Source organism: Cebidichthys violaceus, unplaced genomic scaffold (genome assembly GCF_023349555.1).
Source record: "Cebidichthys violaceus isolate CVI_PGR_0920_01 unplaced genomic scaffold, fCebVio1.0.p SCAF_2, whole genome shotgun sequence".
Classification (NCBI taxonomy): Eukaryota; Metazoa; Chordata; class Actinopteri; order Perciformes; family Stichaeidae; genus Cebidichthys; species Cebidichthys violaceus.
The window spans coordinates 9453581-9472835 of record NW_027176372.1 but is presented as its reverse complement, the minus strand read 5'-3'; the positions used below and the strand labels follow the sequence as shown (position 1 = coordinate 9472835).

Below are 19255 nucleotides of genomic sequence, written 5' to 3'. Positions count from 1 at the left end.
TCTTTTAATTGCATTTAAGCGAGGAATGTGAAACGCAGCAAAAAGAGAGAACGAACGTCAGTGAAAGGGTGTCACAGGTCAACCAGGATAATGTGTCACTGTCAGATGCTTAATCTCTGCTCTATCACTAGAAAAGCAAATAATTAATTGGTGGCATACTGTATAATCAAGAACTGATCTCCCTCAGCAACAATCCTAATGACTATTGAACTCAGAGATAGATGATGACCACAGAGTTAAAAACACAACAACAAAAAATATTTACATTTAAGGTGTTCATAATCAAAATAAATGTATTCATTGAATGTACTGCCCTCACTCATTTAGAAGCTCAGAATAATAAAATAGCGTTAAACCTTCTGTGCCATCTAGTGGCTGGACTGTACAGCAGCAACTGGAAATGTACAGTACACAGTCCATGAGCACAGCAGCAGAAACACGCCATCTATTTTCTTACTACTATTAATGATTATCATCACCATATAGAAGTGGTAAATGTTGAAGAAAATAATAGTCATAGCAGTGCTGCAGAAAAAGGTTGCAAGTCCAAATTATTATTTAGATATTTTAACTATTCAATAACTGTACAGTTACAGTTGTGGTCAAAAGTTTACATACACTTGTAAAGAACATAATGTCATGGCTCTCTTGAGTTTCCCCGTTATTTCTACAACTCAGATTTTTCTCTGATAGAGTGATTGGAACAGATACTTCTTTGTCACAAAAAACATTCATGAAGTTTGGTTCTTTCATGACTTTATTATGGGTTAACAGAAAAAGTGATCAAATCTGCTGGGTCAAAAATATACATACAGCAGTGCTAATATTTGGTTACATGTCCCTTGGCCATTTTCACTTCAATTAGGTGCTTTTGGTAGCCATCCACAAGCTTCTGGCAAGCTTCTTGTTGAATCTTTGACCACTCCTCTTGACAGAATTGGTGCAGTTCAGTTAAATTTGATGGCTTTCTGACATGGACTTGTTTCTTCAGCATTGTCCACATGTTCTCAATGGGATTTAAATCAGGACTTTGGGAAGGCCATTCTAAAACCCTAATTCTAGCCTGATTTAGCCATTCCATTACCACTTTTGATGTGTGTTTGGGGTCATTGTCCTGTTGGAATACCCAACTGCGCCCAAGACCCAACCTTCGGGCTGATGATTTTAGGTTATCTTGAAGAATTTGAAGGTAATCCTCCTTCTTCATTATCCCATTTACTCTCTGTAAAGCACCAGTTCCATTGGCAGCAAAACAGCCCCACAGCATAATACTACCACCACCGTGCTTGACGGTAGGCATGGTGTTCTTGGGGTTAAAGGCCTCACCTTTTCTCCTCCAAACATATTGCTGGGCATTGTGGCCAAACAGCTCGATTTTTGTTTCGTCTGACCACAGAACTTTCCTCCAGAAGGTCTTATCTTTGTCCATGTGATCAGCAGCAAACTTCAGTCGAGCCTTAAGGTGCCGCTTTTGGAGCAAGGGCTTCCTTCTTGCACGGCAGCCTCTCAGTCCATGGAGATGCAAAACACGCTTGACTGTGGACACTGACACCTGTGTTCCAGCAGCTTCTAATTCTTGGCAGATCTGCTTTTTGATGGTTCTCGGTTGACTCTTCACCCTCCTGACCAATTTTCTCTCAGCAGCAGGTGATAGCTTGCGTTTTCTTCCTGATCGTGGCAGTGACAAAACAGTGCCATGCACTTTATACTTACAAACAATTGTTTGCACTGTTGCTCTTGGGACCTGCAGCTGCTTTGAAATGGCTCCAAGTGACTTTCCTGACTTGTTCAAGTCAATGATTCGCTTTTTCAGATCCATGCTGAGCTCCTTTGACTTTCCCATTGTAGCGTTTGTGGGCGTTTGTATCCAATGAGCCCTATTTAAATGGCCTCAGAGAAGTCACCAGTTGTAGTCACTCATAATCACTCACAAGACGTTAAGAGGCCATGCTATGAAGCTCATTTCATTGACACAACTTTCTAAGTCACCAAAATTGCTAATTCATGTTGCTGTATGTATATTTTTGACCCAGCAGATTTTGTCACTTTTTCTGTTAACCCATAATAAAGTCATGAAAGAACCAAACTTCATGAATGTTTTTTGTGACAAAGAAGTATCTGTTCCAATCACTCTATCAGAGAAAAATCAGAGTTGTAGAAATAACTGGAAACTCAAGAGAGCCATGACATTATGTTCTTTACAAGTGTATGTAAACTTTTGACCACAACTGTATATCTTCAAAAGTAAGGTATCATATAGGCAATTATATTGATGCCAAGGCCTGGTTCTTTATGGATTTATATTTGTTGGCCTAAAAGTAGTCAAATTTCAGCATTTTGAGTGCATCTAAATACATTGGGATAAGCCTGTGAAATACCCAGTGTGTGTACATTTTTAACTATAAGATATAAACCCCACAGGTAACTAAAATCCTGGATGAGACATAAACAATAACGGAGACATCACCTCAGTGTTCCCAAAGTTAACTACAGTTCTGTTCAGTCGCACTGTAAAAATAGTCAAATTCTAAAGTTTACACCATTTTATCTCCACTGGGAGGATCATGCGATTGGTTGCATGTGTGCGTGCCTCCGCGAGTGAGTGAGTGAGTGAGTCTGCACCTCTGTGTCTGTCCACGGCTAATCTGGCATTTTGCTGTATAGCAAACTGCATAGTATTTTGGGTGGCCAGTTATGGCTGCATGCTCAAGGACCTCTTGTGGTTGTTGTGACTTTCTCAAAACACCTTTTATGGCCTGTTCTATACTGCCATTGACTGCCTGTCGACTCATCACTCACTACTCTTAACTGGCCCCCGGTCGGCAGTGATAATACAGATGAGTGCATCGCCAACCCCAGCCGCTGCTCTACACCCACAGTGGGGGGGTGGGGGGGGGTAACAGTTAATGGTGTGTTTGGCTTACCGCTAACGGAGCTACCACCCTGCAGTACATCACTGCAACTTAGCCCCTACAAAGCAGGCAGACACCTCGCTGAGTGTAATTTTGTTTTTGTGAAGATTGTATGACGTATCTTATCCGACGACTTTGAGCCTATTGTCTGCATACATCGCCGCTTGTTTTTGAGTTTGAATGAAGTGTGTTTTAAGACGCATTACAGCCCATTGGTGACTTGACGGGGGTTAGCCAAATATGGGTTCTATTCATTCAATCACACAATACAGCAGTGGTCGTTGCAGACACACCTGGCGGAGATCTGCACCGAATGCACCTATCTGATGCTTCTAAATCAGCAGGAGAGGAAGAGACATAGTCTTTAAAAATGTATTCTGTCACAACAGACAATATTTCAAGCCTTTTAATTAGTATATTTAGGTTGGTATCATGTTTTGGTATAATAATTTCCCCCCGAAAATGAAAAATAAATCATTGTGCACTGCGGTACGGCCTACAACATGTAAATACTTCTTTCACTTTGGGCCACTGAAAGATTTGCTGGCACTTAATACAATTCAAAAGAGTGACTGGGTCTTCAGTACATACAGTACATATTATTGTAAGGTGTGGGTATTCACGCCAAACCATATGAGCTCTGTCCTATTTTAATGACACTATATCAAGCTGCCCACCTACAGGTTCCAGATCCAAAATCTCTGTCATTTTTCAGGCTTTCTCTCTCTCTTCTGTATCGTGATGCTGAGCTGTAGAAACCAGGTGTGAGAGCCCACGGTTTAGCTCTCTGCTGTTTGTACACTGGCTCGGCAGTTAAATTTAGCCGTGGATAAAAAGGGAATTATTGTTGAAACTCTGGAGCTGAAGATGGCAGACGCAATATGACCAGCAAAACACAAGAGGACTGTCGAGTTGCACTCGCTTCAGTTTCCTTGGTAACCTGAGGGAAATTAGCAACAGTGAGTGCAGAATACTTCCGCTGCATAAATAGTATTGGCAAGGTCAGAAAAGCAACCTTTTAATTTTTAGGAGCTAAATGTGCCTGTGATTCATCTGTTTAGTTATATAAGATAAAAGAAGGAGTAGACAAAGAGAGAGATGTGGCCTCAGCATTTTGTAACAGTGAGGTCATCTGGCAGCCAAAGACATGAACTCTAAGTGAACTTTTATTTGTCTGCGTCTGTGGTGCTCAAGGCACAGAGCAGAGGTGTTTCTGCTCTGTGCCTGTCAGTCAGACACTCGAGTGTGTTCAGGCTTTTTAATGCCTGCTGTTTATGTATGTGGTATGCTGTTGTGCTCTGTTTATGCTAAAGACCCAATCCTTTATTTATTCAATGATACGCCACACCTCATTCTTTAACATGTTAGGACTATCTTCAAAGAGGTTCACAGGACATTTATTAACATTCATTTATTTAGTGTGTTCGTTCAACTGTCAAGTGTAATTTCTGAAATAGCAATGAAAGAGGAAATTAATTGGATTTCAAAATACAATTCGCCCAAAAGCTGATTTCTTTTATTCAAATATTCCCGTTTTTCATTTCTTTCTTTGTGTCTTGTGTATTTAATTATTTTTGCCATATCCTTCTTTGTTTTTGCAACCAGTTGTGATACGAGAAGTACAACCAAACGCTGAATAATGAATTTTTAGGCGACCAAAAATGTTGCAACTAACTGTCATGAACTGAAAACACACTGAAAGGGTGAACAACCCCTGGACCGGACAACACCGTGGTAGCGATCTATCAATCACAAGTGGCCCTGCCCTAAAGCATACCCTATTTTATGGTCTATTTGACTCTAAATGGACCATAGTTTACTAAATAAACATCACGCTGTTTTGAAGAAGACTTGAAACTAGAGATTGAGAACATAAACTCATGTTTACAATGTTTACTTCTATATAATCAGACATCCTTTTACAGCCAGAGGAGTTGCCCCCTGATGGCCATTAGAGAGAATGCAACTTTAAGCGTTGGCTTAACTTTTCAGAAGAATAAAAAAATTATCAAGATATGATGATATATATACTTCATGCTTTTGAGTTTGAAACAAACACTTGCAAGCATGTTGTTTGAGAAAGGTGAACACAATAGTTAATTTTAGTTCTGCAGAGAGGGAGCTGGTTCGATATTACGATGTTTGTGTGTGTGTGTGTGTGCGTGTGTGTGCGTGTGTTGTGTGTTGTGTATATTGCAGAGGGATTTTTGAAGGGTGACCTATCACTTTAAGAGTGTCAGAGCTCCTCGACGGGCTCCTCATCTTTTTCTCTCTCACAACATCGTTCTTCTGCCATGCATGGCTTGTTGCCGAGGTAACCGGCCTGAGACTGGTTTAGCATTTCCAGCAGTGCCTGGTGAATCAACTCACGCTGACATGCAACTGACAACAACATGCTGCCTGACTGGCTCGGGTAGTCCCCCCCCCCCCAAAAAAAAATAAAAATAAATGTCAGCGGAGTCAACAACCACCTGGTGCTGTACTCTTACACCAGGACCGTATCAAAGGCACCAAATGCTTGATATCATGTTTAGCTGCTCGGCGTGGTGACAAATAGAGCACACCGAGCCGTGTGTGACGACGATGCTTCGGGTTGTAAGGCAGAAAAATCTAACCCGGTGATGGAATCGTCTTTGTGTGCCCCATCTGTTTCCAAATGAGGAGTTATAGTTACTGTGTTTCTCCAGCAGAGGACACTGTGTGTGTGTGTGTGTGTGTGTGTGTGTGTGTGTGTGTGTGTGTGTGTGTGTGTGTGTGTGAGTGTGTGTGTGTGTGTGTGTGTGTGTGTGTGTGTGTGTGTGAGTGTGAGTGTGAGTGTGTGTGTGTGTGTGTGTGTGTGTGTGTTTGCATGGATATTTCTGCATGCATGTGTCATATCACCCCACATGGCTGTCAAGCATGTCATTCTTTTGGTTTTCATTCGTTAACGAGCAAACGTTTTTTTGCACAGACAGCTGCTATTGACTATATTTAGATGCACATGTTTCATAGTTACTCTGACAAGGAAAAGGATGCAATCAGCTCATTTAAATGCACCGCAGCAGCAGCAGCAGCAGCACACTTTTCTGTTACCTGCTTTTTTTATTTTTTTTATTTTGATCGACCAGATCACTATTGAGCTGCCTCCCCACTGACCGAAAGCGCATCAGTCCATTCCTGCCCGTCTGAATCTGCATTTGTATTGCTCCCCTGGTATGCTCACTGTTTACAGGTAATCCGTCTTTTAAAAACAAACAAATGGTTTTCACGGACAAGTCTGCAACCGACGAAAGGACAGATTGGAATTACTCAGCCCTCCATTAATTACACTAATGATGAAACACGTTGCATACTTGGACTGCACTATTCATATTTACTATAATCTAAGGGACATAAATCACAGTATTGTAAGTACCACGGTAAGGACTTTCCCCTCCACACACCATTGGAACACATACAACCAGGGGCGACAGTGATAAAAAGGGTTACATTTTCGTTTTAATGAAATATTTATAGCCACCTTTCAACGCGGAATCATTTGCTTCCCTTCCTCTACGTGGACCTGATCAATATGCATTGTCACTCACTGTGCCCAGCTGGGGACCCACTCAGGCCTGCATGGCAGCAGTGCTGGGTGTGATGCAACATCTTGCAATAAACAATGTGCTGTAAGAGCATGTAACACAGCGGCCAGCGGCGCAAGTGAAACCCGAGCCTAGTGGGAAACCAAACATGCGAAACATTGATGGAATAAAAGGAGGGGATTTTGTTTGTTTTGTCCTCGATGCCCTTGCTCATTCCTCGGCTGGCGGTTTCCCGCCTGCCTGCTTTGTTGGACTTGATGACGGGCCCGAGGGTGACCGTTATGAGATGACCTGCCTCATCGATCACCTGTCACAGGTATGGATTAAAGGAGAGATCAATGGGACAGCCTTCCAGTCTGAAGTGTAGCAGGGGGAGAGCATGCGACTGCTTGATAATGGTCCGACCCCTGAGGTCCAGCAGTCTGTTTTGATCTATGTGTGTGTGTGTGTGTGTGTGTGTGTGTGTGTGTATGTGTGAGTACTCGCTTCCTTCGCTGCCTCTTAAATCAGGGTATTATCAGTCACCAGGTCTCCTTAAAACTCTGTTGTCCTTTTCCCCAACCTGTCTGAGCGTCTGCCACAGTTACCTGCTGCACAGCACAAACCTGTTTTATTTCTTTAACACGGCTGCAGATTTATAGACTCAAAGAATTTGTGGCTGTATTGAGAGGCTCTGGGGCAAAGATTGGCTGTCAGGTTCCTACTGATCTCCCCTGGGACTAATGTATTTTAGTGCACTATTTGAGCACAATGTGAACTGGAAAATAATGAATGTAATAAAAAACATATTTCCACACATGACGCCTTTGTAAATCACAAAAAAGAGCATATTACCCCGAGCCACGTGATGTGTAGTGAAGATGTGTGTTTTTCTCAAATCCACGCATAAAAAGCATTTGGATGTTGCTTGAACGTCACAAAATGCTCATTTTCTCTGCAAGAATTAATTTACATGTCTCCTATTAATCAATTTGATTTAAAGCACAAAAAAACATATACAATATTTCAGGCCCACACGTGTGCAACCTATGATATGTACACTGGTGTTGCATACAGAAGTATTGTCACACACAGAAAAAGTAGTTACACGTTAGATGTAGAGTTTCACTTCTCTAATGAAAGACTTTCCCATCTATCTACAGCGTGTGGTGCTGAAAGAACAGCTCCAACAACTTCACAATGACGATGTGGCGCAATTCAAAAGCAAAACAGTAATACGGAAACTATTTTGAATTATAAAGAAGGTTTTTATTATTATTTTGATTTATTTTATTCGCCAGTTTCTGATATGAGGCAATTCAGAGAAACGAACCCCTCCACACACTCACACACACACACACACACACACACACACACACACACACACACAGACACACACACACACACACACACACACACACACACATACACACATACACACACACACACACACACACACACACACACACACACACACACACACACACACACACACTCATTGAATCCAATTTATGTTTTTACCTGTTTTTTGATTGATTGATTGTGATACTGTACATGAGATCAATATTGGCCATTTCTTTACATTTCGGATATTGGTACGGCAGTGTCCAGAGTTTGACATAATGTATTTTGGTGGAGTGTCAGTGTCCCATGGGCAAATTGCTATACGTTAAAGGCTTTTCCATTCCACTAAATATACAGATGTAAATGATCAGATCATAGTTTTTAGTGTAAAAGACAGAACAATTAAAAGAAAAAAAGAAATCTAACCACAAGGACGTGAACAAGGCAGGGTTAAAATTGCACGGGCAATGTGTTGCATAAATAGGAGTAGCCCATAATTGCTAAAGTGAGACCATAATAGCCGTAAAAAAACAACAAAGCGAAGTTGACCAAGCTTCTCCGTGTCATATGTTTGCAGTAAAGTAAGGCAATCACGCAGGGGGATAAACGCTTAATGCTATCAGATGGCAAGAATGCAAAAAAAGGTGCTTTTTAAAATGAACCCTGTTTACTTTGGACTTTGGCGTTGTGTGAACTTGGGGGGTTGCCCTTTTTTCCGGTTGGAGCAGCAGCCCCTTAAAATGCCTGTGCGCGTCCCTGTTGCAGCACACCTGTCTCACCCAAAATGGTTGAACCCACGGAGACGAGGCGAGCCGTTTCCTTCATATGCAACGAAGTCGGACTGTTTTAGCATCATCGATATGGCCCTGTGTGTATACTGTCTGTGAGTGGAAACAACATTCATTTACACCTTCACACACCAAGGAGAGGAAAGGAAGGAAGGAAGGCGGCTCAGTGCATACCAAACTGTCTCTAGGACCCAGTGTTCCTCCTCCTCAGCCTTTGTTGTGTGTGTGTGTGTGTGTGTGTGTGTGTGTGTGTGTGTGTGTGTGTGTGTGTGTGTGTGTGTGTGAGTGTGCGAGTGTGTGTGGAGATGAGGGAGACTGAGATGTGCTTCTTGCTTATCACGAATCACATCGAGCTTTTCACCAGCTGAGGGGGAATGCTGAACAGGGAAATTTGACGCCAGGATCAGCTCCCCACAACTGCTGCTTTTTTCATTTATTTATTTATTTATTTTAAAAAAGAAGCTTTTATTTCATTTCAGTCCATCTCATTCATATCATATATTTTTTGGTTAATTTTTTGGACACTATGAAAGCCAGTGCGTTTCGGCTGCATTCCTGCTGCTGGCCGGGACTATGATTTATCAGTGCTCGCAGCTTTGTTTTCATGACACACTTGCACTCATTCAGTCTCATCAAAACAGCAGAGAGCGGTGATTTCTCTTTAACTTTCTTGCATCTTCGACGAATCCGGCTGCAGCAGGTACTTTCTGCACTTGAGGTGAGTCTGTTTTATTATTTTTTTAAATACCCCCCCCCCCCCTCAGACACAAAGGAAAACGATTATTTTATTATTATTTATCATGCGGGGAGAAGATGCTAGAGAGCGTGGGAACGGATCTTGATCCCACATTTTTATTATTTGTTATTTTCTGCATTTAATTTTTATTTTTTTTGTATCGTCTAAAATCGGTGACACGCGGTTTCAAATCGGTGTACCGACTTGATCCAGTATTTCTGGTAACAGTAACGTTCAGTGAGTGGAGGCGTGGGACGTGAATACTAATTGCTGCCAGTTGCTGTCTCTGCTGCTTGTCTATTTATTTATTTATTTTGCTCGCGTGTTGAAGGGAATCCCCAGAAACAAGTGATGGATGCAATGACTGTATGGGTCACATATGAATCCCGCTGGCGGTCTAAACTGAGCATTCATTCATTACAGCGGCTGTCCTGCTGCGTGTAGGTGTCGGAGCAGCCATGTGGAGCAGAGAGAGCGCTCCTCCACTTCTTGTCTGCCTGCTGGCGCTCACAGCTCTCTGGAAAACCAGGTGAGTCTTTTTGAACGGGAGACGCCTCGAGGATCACTCGCTGCGTCTTCTGAGGAGGGGAGACTGGAGGTATCCATTTATCAAGGTTTTTTTTTTTTTATCACACCGGACTCATTATCAGCGGACACTCAATGCGCAGGAGGAGAGGCAGTTATCCTGTCCTCAGAGTGAGCATAAAAATAACCTGCAGGGCATGTGGGTAATTATCTAGCCTATTGCAGGTGTAGTACAATTTATAATATAGGCCTTACTGGGTTAAGGTTATTAGATATTACACATTCCATAGACCAGCTTGAGTTTTATTATCTGTAACAGGGTATTAATGTTTTTAATAGTCTATTCTAATTAAGGATAATAGCTACAGCCGATATATGAACCTTGAAGATTGACCTGTGTTTCAAGGAGTATGCATCTATCAATACAAGGTATTGACAAAAATATTATTTATGAGACCTAATTACTTTAAATTGATACAGCTAAAAAAAAAAAAAAGGTGTCAAACCTGCTTTGCCCCCATAATTTTTAATACACCCACTGTTTCATCAGAGGACATCTCACATTATCACACGAGGTGTAAAGGTGTCTTTTGAGAGACAATTGGGAGTGACAGTTTAGGTCACTTGAGAGCTCACACTAGATGACAGTTGACAAAAGAAAGAAACAGCTGATGTCAGAGGCATGAGAGGCAATTTAAAAAAAAAAAAGAAAAAGACAAAAAAAGGCCCACTGAATCCATAACACTATCGTACAATGTCCCTATTGTTCTAAAACCGTATCTATCGTCAAGTGCTTGGCTGCAGAGACCATACGTCACAGTCGTAAAAGCTCAGCTGTAAATAACACAAGTAATTACGTTGGGACTCTGCCTGGCTGCTCGTACTTTACAATGTTATAGGCCTACAAGGTGGCTCACCTTGCAGCCATTTTGCCACTGGGTTATTAAAACTTCACACCCAGGAGGCTGGAGGTCACCAAAAAAGCATATAAGTATCATATATGCATGAGCTAGTATAGTTAGGAAAATGTCTTCTACAAAATGTTAATGTATAGCAATGCAACCCGTTTTTATTTAGTTTTTTTTAGCTAACGCTAGCTAACTTAACATTAGCGGGCTAATTTCCAAGCTAGTCTTGAATGCTAGTTAACTAGCTAGTTAGCCAGCTAACATTACAATGCTAATGTTAACACCGATGTTTAGGGATACATGTGAAGGTTTAAATTAGCATTTGCTCACACATGCTAATTTAAGTTTGATGCTAACAGAGCTGCAAAAACCAGCTGACTGTGCTGATATGGGTGTAATTTACACTGTGGCAAAGATGTTGCTATATAAGGGAACATACTGTACTAGAAAAAAATAAATTAAACATTCCTCTCCTATTGGGTTATAACCAAAGGCTGTCTATAAGAAGGGTAGAACATTGTAAGTAGGCTACATTGATCTAGCACTTTCTCTGATGGCAATTAGAGATTTGTGGTCCAAACAGAAAATACCCAGATGTGTAAAATGATCAATATTGTATGGACATTCCCTGCTAAAAGTAAAATATGCCTATAACCTGTGGCTTTTACACCAGAGCTTTCAACAGTGGTGAATATGTCAAGCTTTAATGTAGGATCTGATCTGAATTTATTTACCATGGATCTCTAGCTCTGATTACATTTGCATATTCAGTTGTGTTTTGGCTCCAAGATCAGATGGCTCACAAACGTTCTGCCTTGAACTGGGTCATCCATGTGGATGAGGAACATTGTGTGTGTGTGTGTGTGTGTCTGTGTGGGCATGTATGAAGTCTCTGCCAGATAATGACGATCCCCTTTTCCCCATACATCAGGCCTCTGTGGGAAACACAGTTATGAGTCTAAATACATTTTAAATGTAATCAAACAAATTCCTGTTCAAGTGTCCCTTTGGTAGTCATGTTGTTATTGTGTGTCCGTCGACCAGGTCAGTGAATGCCGATACCACATCTGATGCCTTTAAAACCAACATCACCCTGTTCACACGTATCCTGGACAGCCTGCTGGATGGATATGACAACCGTCTACGGCCAGGTCTTGGTGGTAAGGAACTTTATTATTTAATATCTGTACTTTTTACATGATGCTATCTAACTTTTGCGCTCCCATTTAGCGTGAAACAGCACGTGTTTCTTTTTTTAAATGCTTGATTGCTCATGTGGAGTGAGAACACTTCATTTAACATCAGATTTGTAGTACTGATGACCTTTGGCAACAATCCCCTCAAGAGTAAACTGACAAACACTCTGTGCACAAAACATTCAGGTTATATAACACTGACTCCACTTCCTGGAAAGTAACAGCAGCCAAACTGGCCGCATTCTCGCTGGAATTTTCCCGTAAAATGCCCGTTGAATCTTTTAGATATCGGAGGCGCATCCCCCAGTCAGAGCTGGTTGATGTGGCTCGGGAAAGGGAAGTTTGGGGTCCCCTGCTGGAGCTGTTGCCCCCGCGACCCGATCCCGGATAAGCGGTTGAAGATGAGATGAGATGAGAGGCGCATCGGTGTGGGTGCAGTGTCAGTTTGGTTGAGCTGCATGGTTGTAATGCTGGTTTGGCTGAAGGACATGGTTGAATTGATGTCAAAGTGAAAACATTGGAACTTTGGACCATGTGGATCTTTCTTACATCCATCGATACATTCCTGTTTGGATTATATATTTTTAAAAGAGCAGATTGAGTAAAATATAACAAGACAATTTTGTTATGACCAGATATGATCAGACCCAGAAATTGTAATATTTGGATTTAGTTCCGGAGGTGTTTGCACTTTCAAGTGTACGGCCTAAAAGCCATTATTTACACAATGGTTTGTGTATTGTATCTGGCAGCTTTGTGTGGGTTCATAAAGGTTATATAATATATATATATATATATATATATATATATATATATATATATATATATATATATATATATATATATATCTCCATATTATGAAACAGCACGTGTGCCTTTTTTTAAAATGCCTGATTGCTCATGTGGAGTGAGAACACTTGATTTGTAGTACTGATGACCTGCTGGTTTGGCTGTAGATACATACCATGTCCCTACATATATATATATATATATATATATATATATATATATACATACTATATACATTTTTTTAAAAATAGAACCATATATATGGTGTATATACAATAATGATTTTCCTGAGCTATATATATATATATATATATACATATATATATATATATATATATATACATATATATATATATATATATGTATATATATATACATGTATATATATATATATATATATATAGCTCAGGAAAATCATTATTGTATATACACCATATATATGGTTTTATTTTTCAATGATTTTCCTGAGCTTCTGTGAGGTTTGACACATTTCAAGCTGCATACACATGACAGGCTTCGGAACTCTTCGCTCTCTGCAGAAGATGGTGCCTTTTGTGTGCTGATAAGAATCATGTCCTCTCTTGTGGCCTCAGTGGGCCTCTCCATCCTCACCTCTCCCATCATCCTCCATGTTTGGCATCTCATTTCCAGCTTGGCCCCGTCACCCCAAAAGCTGAACTCCTCCCTCAGGATTTGATGCCATTTGAAATTCAAATTCCTGGGGCCATCAGCCCAGTCCAGGAGCTGCCATATGGGGAACAGACCTCCTTTGGCTTGGCAGCGCTCAGCCTGTACAGCTGGACCTACAATTATGGTGCTGCTAGCTTATTCACTGTGGAGGAGAAGACGACATGTTTGGCCTGTTACAACACTGTAGCTTACTATCTTACTTTAAGACCTTTAATGATCACATTTCAAGGAATTTTCCATCAAATAGGGTTATTGCACCACAATCTAGACTTAATCCTTCCCTAAAAGTATGTTTCTTGCCATTTTTAATTTGGCCCTGGCCCTTTTCATAATAATTGTAGTAGATGTATGCGATTGAATCAATAAAACTGTATTGATTTACACTACATTAACTCATTAACTAAGAGTGGTCGTGTTAAAAGCAGACTTAGGGGAGATCTGAAATATAACATATATATATAAAACATTAAATGAAACGCTTTCCTACTAAGTGTCTTACAGTACCACGATTACATCCATTTTTACCAGCTTTGGCCCCAGCGGGAGCAAACCTCCTAACACTCAAGATGTAGTAGCACGCTGTAACCCATTAATGTACACGGGTGCTACATCGAGGAGTAGAATTCTGTCCAAGAACAGGAAAGTGACATCCGATGGAGCTTTACACATTGTAGACACATTAGATCTTTATGTCTCATCTGTGGGAAGAAAAAAAACATGTTAACGCCTCGCTGAGCCTTAGTTTATAACACGTTCATCACAGCTGCATGAGTGTGTTCACTCAGACACATAGTACATTCTGGGACACAGAGTCAGTTCTCATGGTTCACGTAGGTTACCACTCAAAAAAAAATCAACGTAGCTAATATATATTTATGTATATTTATATATATATGTATATGTATATATGATTATGTATATATGTATATGTATACATATGTATAAATGTATATATATATATATATATATATATATATATATATATATATATATATATATATATATAGAGAGAGAGAGAGAGAGAGAGAGAGAGAGAGAGAGATACTGTATGTAATCTCTCTGTATGAATCTTCAAATATTCAATGATTTATTTACAGCATCACTACACATTACCTTCATACATACAGAGCGTATTACAAAATGTACTTTGCCCCATAGTCATTTCACTTAGTGCCTCTGTTGTCCCACATCTCTGGACAGAATAACAGGACCAGCTGTGTAATGTAATGCAATGAATCCTCAATAACAAAACCACAAACGGCACCCTACAAATAGCCTTTACACCTCTCAGACACAGTTCCAGGCCAAATGAAATGTGTTGCAGGGCTGTTACCATAGATTGCATTAGATTGTTCACAGAAGGTGGAGTCAGTGTTAGATGTTTTGTTTAAGACGTGCAACATTTAAACCTATCCCAGCGAGCTCTCTGCTGTGTCTTATTGCAGCAAGCAGGAGATGTGAGTTGAAACATTTCACAAATCCTACTGATAATCAAATGATGAAGATGGAGAAGATGAATCTAGGGCAGAGGTTTTCAAGATGAACACACGTGTCCCCTCGGGGCTACTAGAAGGTTTCAGCGGAGAGAGAGAGAGAGAAAAACAAACAAACAACTGTAATCGTTTCAACAATGAGTGAATATCTGTGTTGGTTTAGGCTGCACGTTTCTCTTGAAATGTATTTATAGAAAATACAATATTACCACAGCCAGTTGATAGCTAACCAGGTCTATTGCCTCCAGAAACTAAATCTGCTATCCTCCCTATAGAGCCTATAATGTAACTGCTGTGGACAAAATGTTGACCCTAACTGGTTTAATCCAGCATTTATTTTTCATACTTGTCATCTGTTTCACGTGTTGAGGCAATACCAAGCTCTTTTAAAATGCAGCAATTGGTTTCTGTCACTTTCACTGAAATCAAGCCCGGCTGCAGAGAGTGAATGCAGAGAGCACAGTTGCTCCCACATCATCATTAGTGTGACTGCGAGGCAGCTCACTTCTGTTCACATTCGCACTTCTGCTACTAATTTGTTTTCCACCCGAAAAAAAATGGTCATATAACTTCACGCTCAGAGCTATACATTATGTCTCAGCTTTAAAGCAAGAGTTGTATGTCAAAATCCAACTGACGCTGTCGATTTAAATAAGAAACGTTGTTGGTCACGGTTACTTCTCCAACACGAGGTGACAAAATGAAAGTTAAGAGGAAAATACAAACTCAGATGTGTTTCATATAAAGCCTCCCAGACTAGCTTGGTCATTTGTTTAACAGTTGAATTCAACCCTAAAAAGGAACATTTAAAGCTGCACGAATCAATATGTTTACACAAACATTGGGTCAAATATGACCACGTATATATCTATATGTAACTTGAAAGGTGTCGCTTGACCAGCCTATGGATAATTATCACGCATCTCTGCAGTTCCACAGGGGCATTTTAGCATCTTTCAGGTCATTGTTTTGATTTGACAGCCTGAAGCGTTGCGTTTTTGGCTCAGTCTCACAGCTCTCGTCAGCCCGTTTGTCCTGCAAAGAGCTGAAAGGACAGTGAATATTGGACTAACATTTGTCAAACTGACAGAAACACAAATCCAAATGAACGCTAATGTTGCCTCTTGTTGACAAACAGGCAATATTTTGCTAACACCTATTGTTTAAAGTTTGATATAATTGTTATGTATCTCTAATATTCACTGTGGTGCTCTGGTTTTCTGAGTTTGTGCTGACTTGCGTTGTTTATTATGTTGTTTGCACTGTGAGTGATATTGCGATGCCCTTTGGTTGGATTGGTTGATTCTTTAATTTGTAATCTTGGTGTCAAGGGGACTATTGCTGCTCATGCAACTAGTAGAACCACAAAATCTGCTCATCAGCGCTAAAGGCTAGCAACGCTACACAGAAACATCAAGCACAGCACTTCACCTACAGCACAAGAGATCAGATGTTAAAGACATTTAACCTGGACTCTACCGATACCCATCCAGCGGTACAATATTGGGTTTTTGCTGATGCGCTTTATCTCTGTCCAAACTGGCAAGGGTTAAGTTGGCGGTTTTAGTTGCACGGCGGGACGCACTGTCCCCTAACACAGACAGGTTTTACCTGACCAATAAAACACGGTTCAGCAGGACCATCTGTACAATATGATTCAGAAGATATAAAAAGCACATGTTTGTGACTGTTGCTGCTGAATAGATGAACTTTAGGTATTGTCCTTGTTCCTGTAAATAAGCGCCCTGACGTCCTCCGGCATTAAATGCACTCTGGATGTTTTTAAACAGTAAACAGAGATTTTCCCCGAGGGCTGTGCTTTTATAGGTTTGCTACCGTGAGGATGCAGCATTTGTACAAATATGGTTAGTTTTGCTTGGGAATTTGCTCCACTCATGCAATGCAAATGGACTGGAGCTGTCATGTGGTGGTGGATTATGGTTCTCTACAGACCTCTGTTTATTGTTTATTCTTGTGTTGTTGTTTTTTTTTATACAGAGTGGTGATTCTTATGTCGCTGCACACAGCTGTGGCCGGAGGCATGATGCTTTCATGTTGTCTGTTTGTAGTATCTCAGGAAGGCATGGGAGGAATTTCTTCGTACGTCCATTCTGACGCAAGGATCAAAATGATTAGAATGTGGTGGTCAAAGGTCACTGTGGCCTCACAAAACATGACAAATGCACACACTTGTTTTATGGCATTTTGGATGTTAACTGCAACTTGACCAGTTGGCGGAGGTATAAAACCAAGGTGCAAGGTGATGATTCTAGTTTCATACAAAAATAATTGTTGAAACTGGAAAATGACTTATTGACAATATAACAAATGAAGCCTGCATATACTGTATATATAAGCACACATTGACCAATCCACGAGACCAAGCGACAGCTATTCAGCTGAAATCCATATAATCCGTACAAAACATAATATCAAAATGTATAAATGATTATGTGGTAATATCAACAAACCCCAAACATGAACAAATGAGGATCAACAACACACAATAAATATTTCATAAGAGAAAACAGCGCTTGATAAATGTGAATGAGGTCAGATATGCAGAATAACTAGAAAACAACATAAATATACAAGGATTACATCAACAACACAAAACAGTGAAGCAATGCTCTGGAACGCACAAAATATCTAAAGAAAAATTAAAATAGAATAATTTGGTGAAAACACACAATATAATAAGAAATAAATGTAATAGAAAATGTAGGACAAGGCAAACCACAAGACTCAGCCAAGACAAAACAAATAATACTATTTATTCAAAAAGCATGATAACTAGACCTATTGAATACTAACATAGAATTATAGAGTATTTTGCTCCTACGCACTTGTCTGAATTCAGTCATGCAACATTTTTTATGTATATTTAAAAAAAAAGATCTTTCAGAGATTGATATATACTCACTATACTGTATAGAGTGTCCAATGGCTCTCATATCTTTATATCTCATATGGACTGGTTGTGGTCTAAATGTACTTTTTCACAATACATGGTTGCAGCCTCTTGGATAGTGACCGTAGGTTTAATACGACTCACGTTGCACTGTGGGATCACTTTAGTCCAATATTCAAGACACACAAGAAAATGGCCAGCACATGATGTAAAGGACCATAATAGTGAACACATTCAGACACAGCCACTGAGTACTCACTGTATTAAGGTACAGTACACCCCAATGATAAAACACACCACATTGTATCTTTATACAAGCAGAAGACGCTGTGCAGTACAACTGTGTTTAGTGTCAAACATGGTTTTTACAGAGATGGCGTTTTCGACGTGTGGCTCCACAAAGAGCATTTCTCTTGAAATAAATCCAACTAATGGAAGCCTCTATGAGCCATAGTAAAAACCTAATCATTTTAAATCAGCCTGATGCGCATACAAAGGCCTGGTTTACATACAAAAATGCACCCCGCCGTATGTCCCGCTAAACGGATTGCACCTATTACCCGGCAACCTGCCACTTCCATTTGATTTACATTACCTTATAAATAAGAAAGCATTTTTCATAATATGTCCTGTTGGACTTGAATGGCGGCTCGCCTCTCCACGCACGCGAGCACTTCGCCGAGAAGTAATGATCCCTTTAGATTGTATGTGAGACACTGTTTGCGGTGTAGTACAGAGTGTAGAGTAAAACGTGAAAGCTTTTTGAATTGACCAAGCATGAGAGATGGAGCTTCAGTAATTATTGAAGAGACAGAGTGTAGAGACAGCGAATGGACCCGATGCGGCAGCGCTGATGCACGTAGCACATTATCCCTTGAAAAGGAAGCATATGAGAGCTTTGCTCTTCCTATCTGTCACGTCAGCGTGAACATTTAGGCCACGTTTTATACGCTCAAAATCATAGCTTAGGCCTACATGTCGCTGCAGCTCACTAAAACTGATCTTACAAAGAGCTGCCATTGAGCTGACTTGCACAGGTCACACATAGGTGAACCGAGGCTATACATGATTCATCTGATAGGCAAACAAATGACATTGGAAAAAACACCAATGATTTATCAACAGAAAATTTGTCATTCGTCATGGGTCGTTAGACGGTGTGTAAGTCGAAGAAAAAATGACATCTTTAATTACAGAACTGTTGCCGCATATTCAGAAGATGATAGATTTACTTACATTTATAAATTCTGTTGACTTTCCTTTCTGTTTGTTATTTAAAGGTACAATGAGTCGTGTTTGTCGGTTGTGACATTGAAAGTTGGCCCCTCTCCCGGCTCGCTGACACTAGAGGTGCTCACCAGTGGGTCAAAGCAAACCCCAGATTCACTCCTGTTTTGGAACAATCTTTGTCTGCAATATTT

General features: G+C 40.4%; 1 protein-coding gene across 1 annotated transcript in view; it reads left to right on the top strand.

Moving 5' to 3' along the window:
* Nucleotides 1-8786: 8786 nt before the first annotated feature.
* LOC137875215 (gamma-aminobutyric acid receptor subunit alpha-2) overlaps nt 8787-19255 on the top strand; it is a 33675-nt gene continuing 23206 nt past the window's right edge. The window contains exons 1-3 of the mRNA XM_068714257.1: nt 8787-9304; nt 9746-9851; nt 11800-11915. Coding sequence (XP_068570358.1) covers nt 9781-9851; nt 11800-11915 — 187 coding nt within the window. The 5' untranslated portion in view covers nt 8787-9304; nt 9746-9780. The remainder of the gene's footprint in view (nt 9305-9745; nt 9852-11799; nt 11916-19255) is intronic.